This window comes from Clytia hemisphaerica, unplaced genomic scaffold (genome assembly GCF_902728285.1).
Source record: "Clytia hemisphaerica strain Z4C2 unplaced genomic scaffold, Clytia hemisphaerica genome assembly, whole genome shotgun sequence".
Classification (NCBI taxonomy): Eukaryota; Metazoa; Cnidaria; class Hydrozoa; order Leptothecata; family Clytiidae; genus Clytia; species Clytia hemisphaerica.
In genome coordinates this window covers 646,573-661,424 of record NW_027103332.1, presented here as the reverse complement: position 1 = coordinate 661,424, position 14,852 = coordinate 646,573, and the positions used below count along the sequence as shown (strand labels likewise).

The following is a 14,852-nucleotide window of genomic DNA, read 5'->3' as shown; positions in this document are numbered from 1 at the left end:
TATTTTCCGCCATTGGACCACCTTAGTGCATGAAAACTAGAAGTGTGTATGTGTGTTTTGAGCCTTCTGCTGTGAAAATAACTCGAGAATCCGAATTATCTACAGGAAGGAAAATAACTCGAAAATTTAAAAGAAACGAAACCGAGTTAAAAAACGAGAAATGACTCGAAAATTTAAAGGGAGGACTTAGAGTTAAGAGATAACTCGAAATTTTAAAGTCACGGAAAAAAACGAGCTACAAAATTGAGAATGACGTCAAAATTTCCGAAAAATGACGTCATAACTCGGTTTTTTAACTCGAGAAAAATAACCCGGGATTTCTGAGCCTCTTTGCTATTATCAGCAACTCATTTATTACAACTTGGTATCTTTTTTGCTGACCAGAACAGCTATCTTTCGAGTGGGACTTTTGAGTCTCTATAATATTTTTAGAAGTGTGCAGTGTCGTCACAAAAAAACTTGGAAGTGCGCAGTGTCTTGTGAGCCTTCTGGGACCATGACCCTAGACAGTTCTAGTTCACAAATTTTATAAGAACTGGAAGTGCGTGGTGAGCCTTAGGGGCCATCGTACTTTAAAGGCCAAAATATCTCTTAGCCCCCCCTCCCAAAAAAAAGTAAGGGGGGCTGGAGCTATGTAACGACACTGTCATCATTGACAATCAAACAAACAATATTTTGTCAAGAGCCTTGTAAACATTCCAACAACTTCCATCGAAATGATTTGCCTCAGATATGTCTACCATTTTAGCGCGCGGTCCAAGGATTGAGCCGAGGATTGAGCCAAGAACGCTCGCAGAATGCCTGCCAGCTCCCGCGCGGGTGAAAAACTTTAATCTGTCAATCATTTTCTCGAACAAAAAGACGCAAAGCGATTCTAGCTTTACAATAGTGAATAATATTCAATTATCATTATCCCTTTATTTTCATTTCTAGAACTTTTGCACAAAATAAGGAAAAATAGTATTTTTTATAGCCTGGATATCCAAGCTCAAAATTTTAGAAAAAATAAGTTTTACCTCAGCCAGACAAAGTTCTTAAATTATAGAGCTTGGTTCACCTAGAAATCAGGTGAACCCCTGTTGCCAGATTTTCCTGCATGAACAGTCGTGGCTTCTTCGTAAAGACGAAAGACAGATCTTGACTTATTTCGTACTTTCCAGTCTCTTGTTCGTAGTTTTTCTGACTTTCTGGTTCTGTGTGAGTTATTTACTATGTTACTTACTGAATGACTTACCGACAGATCGCCACCGGTGGGATTCGAACCCACTAAATGCAAAGTTCTGATGTTTTGAAACCCAATGCCTTATCCACTGCGCCACGGATTCATGCCGAAAGAGCGTTTCTGACGGCTATTTATATTGTACAAACTACAGACCAGACTGTATTAAGAGAAAATCACAAAAGAGTGCATTTTCGAACTCCAACCCTAACCCTAACTGATAATAACCAAATTCCTAGCCAATCTGATACTTAACCACACCCAAACCACACCCATACCCAACCCTACCAGGTCGCCTGCAGGTCCTGACACTATTCCCGCATGTCGGATCCGAAAAATAGATACATGTCTTTCGCTTTTACGAAGAAACCTTCACCTGCATGAACCCCATGGCTGCAAATAAATATATATTCACATAATGACATGCATAATTTCAAGATGGTACCCCAGCAGTGATAAATCAAACGACCCTGCCGGCGCACCCGACAGTCGGGTACTGTCGGGTGTTTTGTCGGGTGCTGAAATTTCTAAATTTGCGAAAACACCCGACGATTGTGCACCCAACAGTCGGGTGCTTAAAATTCCTAACTTAGTGAGAACACCTGACAATCAACAGTAACACCCGACATCGCCTCTGATGGGCGAAATCGCCACCCGCCTGTTACATGTTGGGTGCTGTTAAGAGCGCCCAAGATATAACACCCGACAAAGTGCACCTGACTGTCGGGTGTTAAAATTTCTAACTTCGAGCACCCGGCAACAGCACCCGACTGTCGGGTGCACCGGCAGGGTCGTTAAATCAATTTAGAATGCCAGCCTTGACCATAAAATATACCGTAGAGTCGTTTAATCTCGACATACGTCTTGCAATCTCGACACCGGATCTGTAAAATAATCAAAACAAACCTTGAATGAAATTCTTGGTATCATTCTTATCGAACAAGTTCATCCATCAAACTAGAAGTTCAGTAAACATTGCAATCCTTTCAATTAAAAAAACAGCCAGTTTTACACAACACACGAAACGCATGCAAACTTCCTCGTAACTTTCTCGTGTCCATCATTAAAATTTTACAACTTTATTACGCTTCAAGTCACGTGATAAAAATAATTCGCGCGCTTAGCCTGGTTTCCCCTTCCTTATATATAAAAACACACGCTCTAGGCGCTAACAGGCCGCACGCCGTGATGGCCAGTATGGCGGTCACATTAAATTCAAAAGGAAACCGGGTTCTTTTTATTATTTTCGGTTCACGGTAAAAATGTCTACTAAAAAATTCCTCGCGTGCAAAATGTTGTGTTTGTTGTGATTTAGATATCTTCGTTGAAAGCATGCTAATTAGTTTTTAGCGATTACTACATCGTTAAAGTTTTCTTTTCAAATATAAGTATAAGTAATAACACTTCACATTTCTCATATTATATTAACAATCTGTGACGTGATAGAGAGAGAGTACATTTTAGTGATTGATTGATAACTTTGGTATGTATTTGTTTATGTTTAATTTTTTATTTCGAAGACCAGCCTACAGCTATGTCGAGATTGCAAGACGTATGTCGAGATTAAACGACTCTACGGTAGACAGTGTGGTGGAAAGTCTGTTGGACAGAAAGTGAAAAGTGAATTTTGGGGAGACAAAAAATTATCAAAACAAAACTTCCAACCCAAAACAGCACTTCAAAATTGGCAAACAGAAAACAAGAATTGAAGCAAAATAAAGAATTATACCTTTAGTTCTTTACACGATGCGCAACCAAGTCATTAAGAAGATTTAAACAAGAATATCTAAGCAAGTATCTAAAGAAAACAACCAGAACATCTAACAATTCCCATGTTTTGATCTTCCCACTTCTTCCCTACCATTATATTGTTATTTTTATTTGGATGCGTGGTCAAACACCCAAGGGAGATAATTAGGCATTCTATTGTTATTTGCTTCGAAGAAGAAAAATCAGGGAGATTTGCAATTTGCGCAAAGCAGCATACGCGCCTTGCTGCAAATACTTAGTAGGCGGACGCTTCACAAGTCAGCTCGCATAATTTCTTGTACGCCCTCCTCCTCCACCATTAAGACCTCTGATTCGCTTGGACCCAACCAATAAGAATACCCGCATAATCATCCTAAAATCAGAATGCAGACGATCTAGGTAAACCAGATCGTAAACATAAGAAATATCAAAATCAAAAAAAAGTTTACGGCGGGCTGCCTGGATATCCAGGCTATATTTTTTACTGCTCTATTCATATACTGAATAGACCTTTTTTCAAAGAGTACGTCCTGTTGAATAATTATGTAGTCCAGCCATAAAAACAATGATAGGGCCATGTATAATTACTGTATCATGCATATTTTAATAATTATGCATGGTTTTATCATTGTTTTTCTGCTGGACTATAATTATTCAACAGGGTGCCCTCTTTGAAAAAAGGTCTATTTGAAAGATCTTCTAAGTGGCGTTTTTTTGCAAACTTCAAAAAACTGATTTTTGTCCTGCTTTTGCGGGACTTTCGCTTAAGTGCTTGCGTGCAGCATAGGGTACAAAGTCCAAAAATATGCGTGATGTGAAGAGTTTATTATTATAGGTCTATACTGTTAAGACCAAGAAACTTTCTTATTAAGACCAACTTACAGTATTTCTAATACTTTCTAATCAACCTGATCAACACAACCAATCCTTCTGTAACGTAAACAGGAAAAGGGAGTGAAGATATGAAAAATAGAAAAAGAGTTAGAGCTGAACAGAACCATCTACATTTTACTTCTGACTTTTGAAATCCTGTTTCTGGACTAGACAGGAAACCTGGAGCTCTTGAATCTTGTTGCTTTACTTTTCTCCGCCGTAACGAACATTGCTGACAAGATTGCTAATGATAGAATATCAAAGGGAGTCCGCTTGCTGTGATATGAATAAGATGAGAAGCAGCAAGGTTTTCCATACCACAAAATAAAAACAAATATGGCGGATTTTGTTTATACTCGTTGAATTTCTAAACTGAACATTTTACTTCTTTTAACAGTTTTTACTGTGATAACTGGCATCAGATGATTTGCAAACAAAGTGGTTTGAGAGGTATACTGTGTTTTCATCTCCTTCAAAATCTTCAATCTTGTTACCAAATATTTTTTATGATTGCTCCCTGGTAAAACCCGCGTGTTTTCATTCATGAAGAAATATCTCGCAAGTCATCAAGTGACGTAAGCAATTAACAAAAGAAAAAAAAGAAAGATCAAAGAGATTTTTTTAAACTAAGATTTAAGATACCTTCGCCAATCTTGGGAATCTCCATTTTTTGATAAGTTATTCGCGCTTTTCGTGACGCACGATTACTCTCATGTAAATTTTATCACCACCAAGATTGGCGAAGTTTGTGAAGTTGAAGCACTCGAAGAATTGGCTTTTTCAATCATCTGCGGTGGAGCTCAAGTTATCTGAAATTGGAATCGTCTAAGACACGATGTGCAATGAATTGTAACGAACGATGATTGTTGATTTTAAAGTCGTTATAAGTGTGAAGTAATTATCTTGGGAATAAATGAACTAAAAATCAATTAAGACAATGTAACAAAAAAGAATTATGTCCATGGGGCAAATTGTTTCGCTGCTATTTTTCACATCTTTGCCCCAAGTGACACTAGGTTCCTAATTGTTTCTACAAAATGTGTCTAAAAGTGGCAAAAGTGCTTACATTTTTTGCCACCTACCCAGTGGGCACAGAAAGTCCGAAGGACGCCTATATGACGTCCGAATCACGTCCGCCCGTCCAAAGCCCGCCCCCGTCCAATCGCAACGTCCTTAAGACGTCTTTAATGGACTTGATTTTTTCAGGACGTCTAATAGGCGTCCGTAATACGCCCAAAATTATGTTATTTAGACCGGTGATTGGAAGTCTGGTAGCGAGTGTATACAAACATGTTTGTAGCCGGGGGTGCAATATTTCGTAACATTGATTTTGTAAATGCAAATAATGGAGCGTTCGGCAAGAATTTCACAATTATATGAAGTTCATTTTCATATCTTTCCAATTAAGACATTAAAAAATGTTTATAATATTTTACTAACTGTCAGTTAATAAATAGTTAGTTCAAATAACCCCCCGACTACTTCTTGAAAATAAAAATGAAATACGATGATCTGATTGGCCCATTATAAAAGTTCTCCATAAAATTTTTTGAGGCGACAGAGTATTTTTCAAAGCAAAACTTCGTGAGGAAAAGACAAAGATCCAATATTTCTGGTGATTTGACATCTTCGGCATCTTCTTTTTATGGTTCAAAAGATTGCTTAAAGTGGAGGATACAAGTAACAAGATTATAGAAGAGTAAGTAGTAAAAAATTGCTTCTTTTTATTTGTTTTCATACAGTAGTATACCGTCATATATTTATACGAAGGAATAAAACATTACCACAGGCTCACAAAAACCTAGCGTTTTAAAGAAATTTTTTTTTGTTGCATTTTGTATTCTGAACATCCTGGTTTCTTCCACCACTGATCAAGTTTTGAGTGTTCTCGTTCGACTTTTGGTTTAAGCTTTTCCATTCTATTCTGTAAACAATAAAACACAAGGCAAGGGGCCACATGAATTCAAGACTTCTTAAGATACACATCCAAGCAATAAAACAAGGCCTCCTTTTCTCAAAACGTTTGTTTCTGTACTTTGTGTTGTTTTTCAGGCATTTTTAGTTGAGGGTTTAATTAGCAAGCGGTTGGCCTTTTCAATTTTTAGAAAAATATTTTCTCTAATGTGCGTTTCGAATGTTTTGATTTAGAAACGTTCTTTTCTTTTTTTTAAAACATTCGAATACGAAATTCATTTTGAACATTCGAATCGCCAAAATTTCGAATGTTTTGTTTTGATTCTTTTTCTTGAAACTTTTTAGTGCTCTTCAGTTTATAAAATGTTGGAATAAGATTATTATTTTTGCCACTTTCATTTTTAAGGAGCTTATGCTGAAAAGATGGAGCAAAGACTTTTGATTGATCATTTTCAGGTGAGTGAAATTCTTTTCTGAAAGATCTTTTCTCTAATAATTGCAATTGGCTAGAAAATTCTGAAAATTAGATGGCATCATAACATAATGAGTTTCTAAAGTTTCATTTTTTTGATAAGTTCTTTGGGAAGTACAAGTACAAATTTATTTTTTCTGAAAAAACAGAGGAGACACAAAAATATTTTGTTCAAAAAGAGACCGGTGAATTGCAATAACTGTGACTTTTGATTGACAACAACCCACTTCTGTGGTGGAAGACGTACAAAATTGGAGAAAGATTTTCGATCAAAAGGCGTTATTATTTAATCAAAATAAGGGTCTTATTTTCGTGTGGTATTGTATATATGGGTTTTCTTTGAGAAACTTAAGTTTCATTCGTATCAGAATACCCTTACTTTACCTTTTAGGTTCGTACCCATAATCCTACTGGCCCTCTAGAAAATGCAAAAATAACTGATTGTTCAAAGCAAGGTATGCTATTCTTTGGTGTGTTTTAGGTACCAACAGTCAACTTTATCATTGACGAATAATACACCCCTCTTTCAGTGACCCGGTGAGAAATTCTTAACCACTTAGGAATGAAATGAAGGAGGTAATTGAGATAACATCAGATTAAAGTTTTTGGTTTCTTGACCCTCAATCCTGCTTTCTGTTTTTATTTTAGGACGAGATTGAGATATTTTAGGCTCTTTATCCAATTTTACTCTTGAATTTCTTGCAATTCAATTTCAGCTTAGCACTGTTCTTAAATTGTTGTAGCTTCATTACTATCTATTATAAAAAAGAGCTTGTAGTTATAAAGGTTTTGAGGGTTTTCTACTCTTTCCCAAAATCAAAACTTTTCTTTCCTCATTTTGTTTTCCAGATTCGATCAACACTATTGCGTAAATCTAACTCGTCAGTCCAGCTGAACCAAAAGATCATCAACATGTTACAGGTAAACCTCATAGATACTAATATGATACAAATGCTTAGATTCATCCATCAGATCTGGGATCATAGTTTCTAAATACCCTCTTTATTAAGTACCGAGATTTTGGGTAAAACCTTTCAAGGGAGAAACCTGTACCCTCAGATTTATATCAATAAAGGTGAAATGGAGCTTACATCATGATCTCAAAAAACTTGCTTTGTAGACTAATTTATTTCAGCAATTTGGGAATAAAAATAATGGACTGAAACTCGATAGGATTACTATTCCCATGTTTTTTATGGCTAAGGAATTCAATTCTTTTGTTTTTAAGTCAGAAGATTCAGTGGGGAAGAGAAAAATAGAATAAAATTTTGCAGTGAGGATCGGTTTATTTGATTATTTTCAATGGGGACAAAAATTAGAGGATGATTTTCCACCGGGGCCAATTTTTCCAGTGGGGAAGGGTCCCAGTGGGTCTGTGTGAAGGTAAAATTAAGGAAGGACAAATTAACACCCTTTGTCCCATAATAGGTTAATAAGTTATTTTAGCACACTGCTATCCGGAAGGTTATAGTCAATAATTATCCTAAAATTATCCTTTGTTTGATTTTGTCATATTATTTGTAATTATTTTCATAAATTATTATTTTCCTTTCAAGGTTGTGCATTAAGAAGAAGGACTTTCAAACGTGTGTTCGCAGATCGATTTTATCAATGTCTGACTGAGTCGACTTGAAGGAAAAGAAGGAAACCAAATTTAAACACAAAGAAAAGCATGTCAAACTTTAATGGCACCAAGTATTTGAAGACGTCCGATGTATTCACAAGTAATAACCAGAGTAGAAGTTAAAGACTGTTATTAGACTTTTTCAAATTATATATATTTCATCAAGGCGTAAAATTTGTACGTAGTTTTTTTCACCCTGTTCAGATACTTGTTTCAGTTGTTTGCTTCAGAAGATAATAGTTTCGACAAAATACAAAATCTTTCTGTTTATTTTTCTGATACCTTTGTTGTTATGTTGACGAGAAAACTAACTGAATTTAGTGATATATTGTCAACTTGGAATAATTCAATAAACAAAATTAAAATTCTTTTGAAAAGAAACATAAATACTATCTCAACAAAACTCTGACCCAGTGGGCACAGAATGTCCGGATGTTTATAAAAACCAATGAAATTATAACAAGAAATAAATATTTTGACCATGCAAATTTCACAATCAAGAAGCTTAAAAAAGAGAATACGACTCCATAGAGACGACTAAATAAGGTCATCCCGCACGTTCTAATCACGTCCAAAGGACGTCCAAATACAAAAATTAAATCCATCTGGACGTCTAAATCACGTCTGAAAAACGTCCTAAGGACGTCCAAGTACAAACATTGTGTCTACCCGACGTCTGATCAACGTCTTCAGGACGTCCATTTACAAAAGTTAAGTCCATATTACGTCCTTTTCGCGTCCCTTTGGACGTCTGTATTGGACCAACATCGGACGGACGGGATCCGTTTCATTTTTCACGTCCTTAGGACGTCCTAAAGTCGTCCACATTTGACGTCCTTTCGTCCGAAATGGACCTTGTATGGACGTCCTCTGGACGTCCTGTGCCCACTGGGTAATTCCAAATGATCGTTTGTGTCCTTTGTGTTTAAAGTGGTAAATTCTCAATCTCCACCAAGCAAAAAACAAATTTGTTTTGTTTTGCGCAGTTTGGTACCGATTGAAAATGTAATATAAAGACCTAGAATAAGGCTCTGTTGCCGTCAGAATTTTACCTAGAAGGACCACTGTTTCGGGCCCGTACTAGAAGGAATGTGGTCTCGTTTTTACACATTGCCTGACACAAGTTAGCTGAAGGAGCCACTTTTCACACTTTTTAAAAATGTTTCAACATGATGGTGGCAGAAGTGGGAACAAGGGCAAAAGTGGCAAAAGTGTAAGCGAAACAATTATGAACGACAGGTGAGACTTTTATTTATGGATTTTATTCGCTTATAGGTCTACGGTGACATGGTTAGGGTGGACAGGCCAAAATTTTCCCCTCAATTTTTGGAAACCAAACTAATTTTATTCGAAAGTCCTTTGTTGGAGAATGTGCACACGTCTTAAAGTTTGCCTTTACTGGTATTTCGACTTTTAGCTAAAATAAGATACAAAAGGAGAAAAATTATAAAAATGAAAAATATTAAAATATTGAACTAAGGGTCCTGTAGCGCAAGACCATAATATAAGACACTCAGAAAAACATGACCCAAATCACAGAAAAAGCTACAGGACCAGGCTGACGAAGACGAAAAGAAGCGAGAAACAAGCAAACACCACAGGATGAAAGAAGCACACGAGCAGAAGATATTCTAGAAAATACTAAGAAAATAACGTGAAAATAAACTTACTAAAAGCGATTCCAGCGTGCACTATAGCAAACACATACTCCAAATAAAACAATTTAGTATTTGACATAAACTTCACAATGCCTCTGTAACTTCGAGGAGAAAAACACTTTTTATCTCGACATAGAGATTTACTACAAAAATTCTCAACATAGAGGTCTTCTCTCTAACACAGCTCTTTACACCGTGATTATCAAAAAGCAAATGAACAAAAACGGAGTCGCTTCTGAGGCCACAAAATTTCTAATTTCCTAGGGGAATACATTAACTGTTAAAAATATCTAAGACAAAAAATGCAATTAAAATTGAACTAGAAAAACAAAAAGAGCAGTAATAAAAACTTAATTTGCGTTAACTGTAAATTACCATATCATTGTATGACGTCATATAATATGGGACTATTCCCATAACATGGCTCTCCAAAAAGATAAACACAATCTTTTTCCGAATATTTCAATCAGTAAGGCTCCCACGGCTGGGATCGGACCTTTCTACTCGGATTCAAGTAATAGGACTAATTTGTGAATCGGTCGCTCAAATATTCCTGATCTCGTTTTCAACGTACAAGAACGAACAAGACCGTCAGCGCTTTGTTTTGTCGACAAAACGATTCCCATGTTCCAGTTATTACGGAAGAGATCACCATCTTTCAACAAGACTACATCACCGATACTCAGATTTCGTCTGGTTGATGGCCATTTGCGTCGTTCTTGGAGGGTGTTGAGATATTCTTTGCGCCAGCGTGTCCAGAATTCGTTCGCTAGATGTTGAACTCGTCTCCATCTCTGTCTGCAGTACATAGTGGTGCTCGAGGTGAAATTCCCTGGAGGAGGTAGTACGAGCTGGCTTTTTCCAGTCAACAAAGTGATTGGGCTGATTGGGATTGGACTCTGTGGATCTCCAATGCTGTCGTAGGTTAACGGTCTCGAGTTGACAGTACATTCAGCTTCACAGAGGAAGGTCCTAAACGATTCATCGTCAACACAATCTCCATGATGATCCATGAGGTTGCATAAGATGGAACGTACGCTGCGGATTTGTCTTTCCCAGACTCCACCCATGTGGCTTGATTTTGGTGGGTTAAATTTCCAGACGAGCCAATCTCCTCCGTTGATTTGCATAAACGATTGAATTCGATCGTGGTCCATTTGACTGAATAAGGCTTGCAATTCGTTGTCGGCTCCGACAAAATTCGTACCTCGGTCGGAACGAAGAACTCTCACATTGCCCCTTCTCGAGATCAATCTTCTTAATCCTTGGATAAACGAATCTGTTTCGAGTGTGTGAATACTCTCCAGATGGATTGCTCGACTTGAACAGCACGTGAACAAAAGCCCGTAACGTTTAGGGCGCTTACGTCCGTCCTTGATAGTGAATGGTCCAAATACGTCGACACCAGAATAGGTAAATGGCGCAGATTCGGCAATGCGATCCTCAGGTAGGTCTGACATCTGTTGGATCGAGGGCTTCCAGCGTATCTTTCTGCATGTAACACACTTGAAGATAGCACTCTTGACAAGGGACGTGCAGTGAATGATCCAAAATCCAGCGGTTCGGATGCTGTTGATAGTGATGATGCGACCACAATGATTTGTTCTCTGGTGATACCATCTGATGATCAATGACGCCAATGGACCTTTGTTTGAGATGATTATTGGATGCTTGATGTTAAACTCGATACGGTGCCATGAGTGTCGACGAACGGCTTGAGGTTTGATAAATTTGACGTTCTGTTGACTCCTTTCCCTTTTATAAGCTGTTGAATCTCGTGATAGAAATGTGTTTGTTGATGATGTTTGATAATCTTTAGCTCAGCAGCTTGGATAATATCAGTGGTCAGAGGTTTTGGCTTCTTTTGGTGCCAGATGAGGATGATGGCAATGATTCGCTTGATTTTAAACCATGACGATACCCGATTGAGTAGATTTGTGATAGAATCGTTAGGAGTTGCAACTTTTGTTTTCATGACGTTGAGCCTAACTTCTGGGTCATCCAATGCAATGTCGAACTTTTCGGTTCCAATTGGCCATTCACTTTTGGGAAGCTTCAAGAATCGAGGGCCAAGAAACCAACGATGGACTTTATCGTAATCTGATGTTGATAAACCTCTGGATGCATCATCTGCTGGTGTCTCGTCAGTGTTGACATGGAACCAATCTTTGATGTCACTGCTGTCACGAATCATCTGTGTCCTGTTTGCTACAAACGTATGAAATCGTCTGGCTTCATTTGAGATGTACCCAAGTACTGCCTTGCTGTCAGTCCAGAAGAAGGTTTCTAAATCTGGGAAGGTAAACTCTTTAAGCAAAATGTTCGCAATACGAACTGCCAAGACGGCTGCTGTAAGCTCCATTCTAGGAGTCGTCACATATTTAATAGGGGCAACTCTCGACTTTCCCATGGCAAGGTTGACTGTAGCATCCCCGTTGGTGTTTTCAAGACGAAGGTAAGATGCTACTCCGTATCCCACATCAGACGCATCACAGAAGGTATGGAGGGAAAAATAAACGATCTCACCAAAGTTGAATGGTTTGAAGCATCGTGGCACTCTTGATCGTAGATTTTGGAGGTCTTCTTTCCAACGTTCCCAAGCAATTCGCTTTTCGTTTGGAATTTCTTCATCCCATTGATAATGATCCTTCACAAGCTGTTGAAGGATCAACCTTCCCACCAAAAGGAAAGGGCTGGCAAGACCCAACGGATCGTAGATCGACGAAATCGTGGCCAATATACCTCTTCGTGTCGGTGGCTTTTCTTTGAAGGAGATCTTGAAACCGATTGTGTCGTCATCTACAAACCATGTGACTCCAAGAGCTCTTTCACATGGGAGTTCGTCGTTCGATAAATCGAGATCCTTGACACTCTTTGCCAGCTCTGTGTTGTCAATGTTGTTCATAACGACACGACTATTGCTTACGAATTTCAACAAGTTGAAGCCTCCACGTTTGCACAGAGCCTTTACATCATTGATAGCTTTTGATGCAGATTTCTCGTCAACTTCGGAGCTGAGGAAATCATCGACGTAGAAATCTCTTTTGACCATTTGAACGACTTTGACATCGAAATCTGCTTTGTTGTCTTCGGCTGTTCGTTTGAGGGCATAGTTTGCACATGATGGTGAAGATATACAACCCTGGAGATGGACTGTCATTCGATATTCTTGCAATTTCTGATTTGTATCACCGTTGGGCCACCAGAGGATTCGGAAGAAATCTTGATGCTCTTCAGGTAGACGTACTTGATAATACATTTTCTCGATATCACCCATGAATGCGACATGGTTGCTACGAAATCGACAAAGAACACCAACAAGCGAATTAATCAAATCTGGACCTTGTAGTATCTCCTTGTTAAGACATCGGCCAACGAATGAAGCGCTGCAATCAAAGACCACCCGTATCTTTTCTGGTTTTTGCGGGTGGTATACGCCGTGGTGCGGTACGTACCAGACTTTACCTACGGTTGGAGGTTTTTCGCACTTGACGACATACTCTTTCGACAGGAGCTCCTGCATGAACTTTACGTAGTCATCACGGAACTGATCACGTCTTTCTAACTTTTTCTTTAGCCACATTGCTCGATTGAAGGCTTGGGACCGATTGTTTGGTAATGATAAATCTTCTGAACGAAATGGAACTGGTAAAATGTAGTGCGAATCCTGTAACTTTGTACCAGTATCCATTGTATGTAGGAATCGTCTATCTTCTACTGAAAGGCTAGCTTGGTGTTGGTCTGGTTCAACGAAGTCTTGTTGGTACATTTGAATCATCATATCTTTCAAGGATTCCTCTTTGATCTTGTGGACGAGGTGATTGAGGTACGTCTGCAGTTGATAGTCCCATTCTGTCGACAGCTTTTTGGCCCAGTAATGCACCAACCAAGTCGTGTCTTGTATGCGTATGGTCCATTACCCTCTGAATTTACTACTTCTAATGGCTCAAGTGCTCGAACACAATTGACTCCGATGAGGATGCCGAACTAAAGATTGGATGCATTGACAGGTACGTACTGAAGAAGATCTTTAAGATAAGTGTATTTCGCCAAGGAACATCTGGTAGGAATCTCTCCTGGCTCAGTTGGTAGATTCTTTCTGGAGAAGAGTTTTGGTAAGGTGACGTTCTTGCATCCATCAACTTCGAAATATGGTTGAGCGACCAGACCGTTTACAGCAAATGATGGTTCTGATGCTTCATTATTCAAAGTTTTAATTGTAATCGTAGTAGAGATTCCATTCAAGTTTAAATCGTTCATAATATCCTCAGTGATGAATGAACCTTGACTACAACTGTCGAGGAGAGCATAAGTGGATACCTTCTTGGTCGGGTTGCTTGAGTGATACAACCAGACTGGAACAACGGACACGGATACAGAGTTCTCGTGAATATCTGTACATTTATTACTAAACGACTGTTCAACATTATCAATTTTATCGTCAGTTCTTGGTTGAAGAGTCGGAGGAACGTTTGGTGGAGGAGTCGGAGAAACGTTTGGTTGAGGAGTTGCAGTAGGTGGAGGAAATCTTCTTCGTGGAGCATGCAGTGAAGTTGGATGGGACATGCGACAAACCTTGCACGTTTTCTTTGATCTGCATTCTCTGGCAGTGTGATTCGGTTGTAAACAGCAGAAACAAAGGCGATGATTGAAGACGTACTTCTTACGGTTTTCGGAATCGAGCTGCAGAAACTCTCTGCAGTCGTCGAGATCATGTTGTGTAGACTTGCACATTGGACAGCTAGGTGTTGGTTGGTCTTTATCTACTCCAGTGGCATTTGATCGGAAGCCTTCTCGTCTTCTTGAAGCGTCTGATCGTGAAGCTCTATCGTAGGATACTGGACCTGCAGCTTCACGTGAAAACATTGGATCATTTACGAGTTTCATTTCGTCTTTTACAAAGTTTGTGAAATCATCAAAGCTCGGAATGATGTTGTATGAATCTCGAATACGCATAGCAGTACGATTCCATCTATCTTGGATCCTGGAAGGTAGCTTTAATTGTAAGGTACGAAGAAATTCGGGTGAGTCTAAAGCTTGAATGTAGTCTTTAGATGTCATACTGGTTTTACATTTTAGGAGGTGACCATAGAACTTTCGGAATGCTGCTCCATCATCAGGATTGACTGCAGGTAATTGTTGTAGTTCTTGTCTGTATGCAACGAAAACTCTGTAGGGATCACCGTACTGGTCCTTGAGGAGTTGTAATGCGTGGCAATAGCCGAGAGATGGCGGTTCTTGGATGCAGTGTCGAACAAGCTCCTTTGGCTCTCCTTCAAGATGTTGATTGAGTCGAAGTAGTCGTCCTCTATCAGTGCAGACCTTGCTATCAACAGCCTCCAT

General features: G+C 38.7%; 3 protein-coding genes and 1 long non-coding RNA gene across 4 annotated transcripts; 1 reads left to right on the top strand and 3 right to left on the bottom strand.

Annotated features, from left to right (window-relative positions):
- The first annotated feature begins 5,276 nt into the window (after positions 1-5,276).
- LOC136815555 (uncharacterized) lies at positions 5,277-8,257 on the top strand. The gene is made up of 5 exons (XR_010847735.1): positions 5,277-5,540; positions 6,162-6,211; positions 6,619-6,682; positions 7,077-7,148; positions 7,784-8,257. It is a non-coding gene; the product is annotated as an uncharacterized lncRNA (long non-coding RNA).
- A 1,752-nt stretch (positions 8,258-10,009) lies between these two features.
- LOC136815928 (uncharacterized) lies at positions 10,010-10,969 on the bottom strand. Its single transcript, XM_067072364.1, has one exon. It carries the CDS (start codon positions 10,967-10,969, stop codon positions 10,010-10,012), a length of 960 nt encoding a protein of 319 aa, XP_066928465.1.
- A 200-nt stretch (positions 10,970-11,169) lies between these two features.
- LOC136815912 (uncharacterized) lies at positions 11,170-13,287 on the bottom strand. Its single transcript, XM_067072363.1, has one exon. The coding sequence runs from the start codon at positions 13,285-13,287 to the stop codon at positions 11,170-11,172; it is 2,118 nt and encodes a 705-aa protein (XP_066928464.1).
- Positions 13,288-13,496: 209 nt separating this feature from the next.
- Positions 13,497-14,852, bottom strand: LOC136815902 (uncharacterized). Its single transcript, XM_067072358.1, has one exon. It carries the CDS (start codon positions 14,850-14,852, stop codon positions 13,497-13,499), a length of 1,356 nt encoding a protein of 451 aa, XP_066928459.1.

Bases quoted from the DNA above. Each gene is read 5' to 3' on its own strand.
- LOC136815928 (XM_067072364.1), bottom strand. From the start codon at position 10,969: ATGTCAGACCTACCTGAGGATCGCATTGCCGAATCTGCGCCATTTACC.
- LOC136815912 (XM_067072363.1), bottom strand. From the start codon at position 13,287: ATGATTCAAATGTACCAACAAGACTTCGTTGAACCAGACCAACACCAA.
- LOC136815902 (XM_067072358.1), bottom strand. From the start codon at position 14,852: ATGGAGGCTGTTGATAGCAAGGTCTGCACTGATAGAGGACGACTACTT.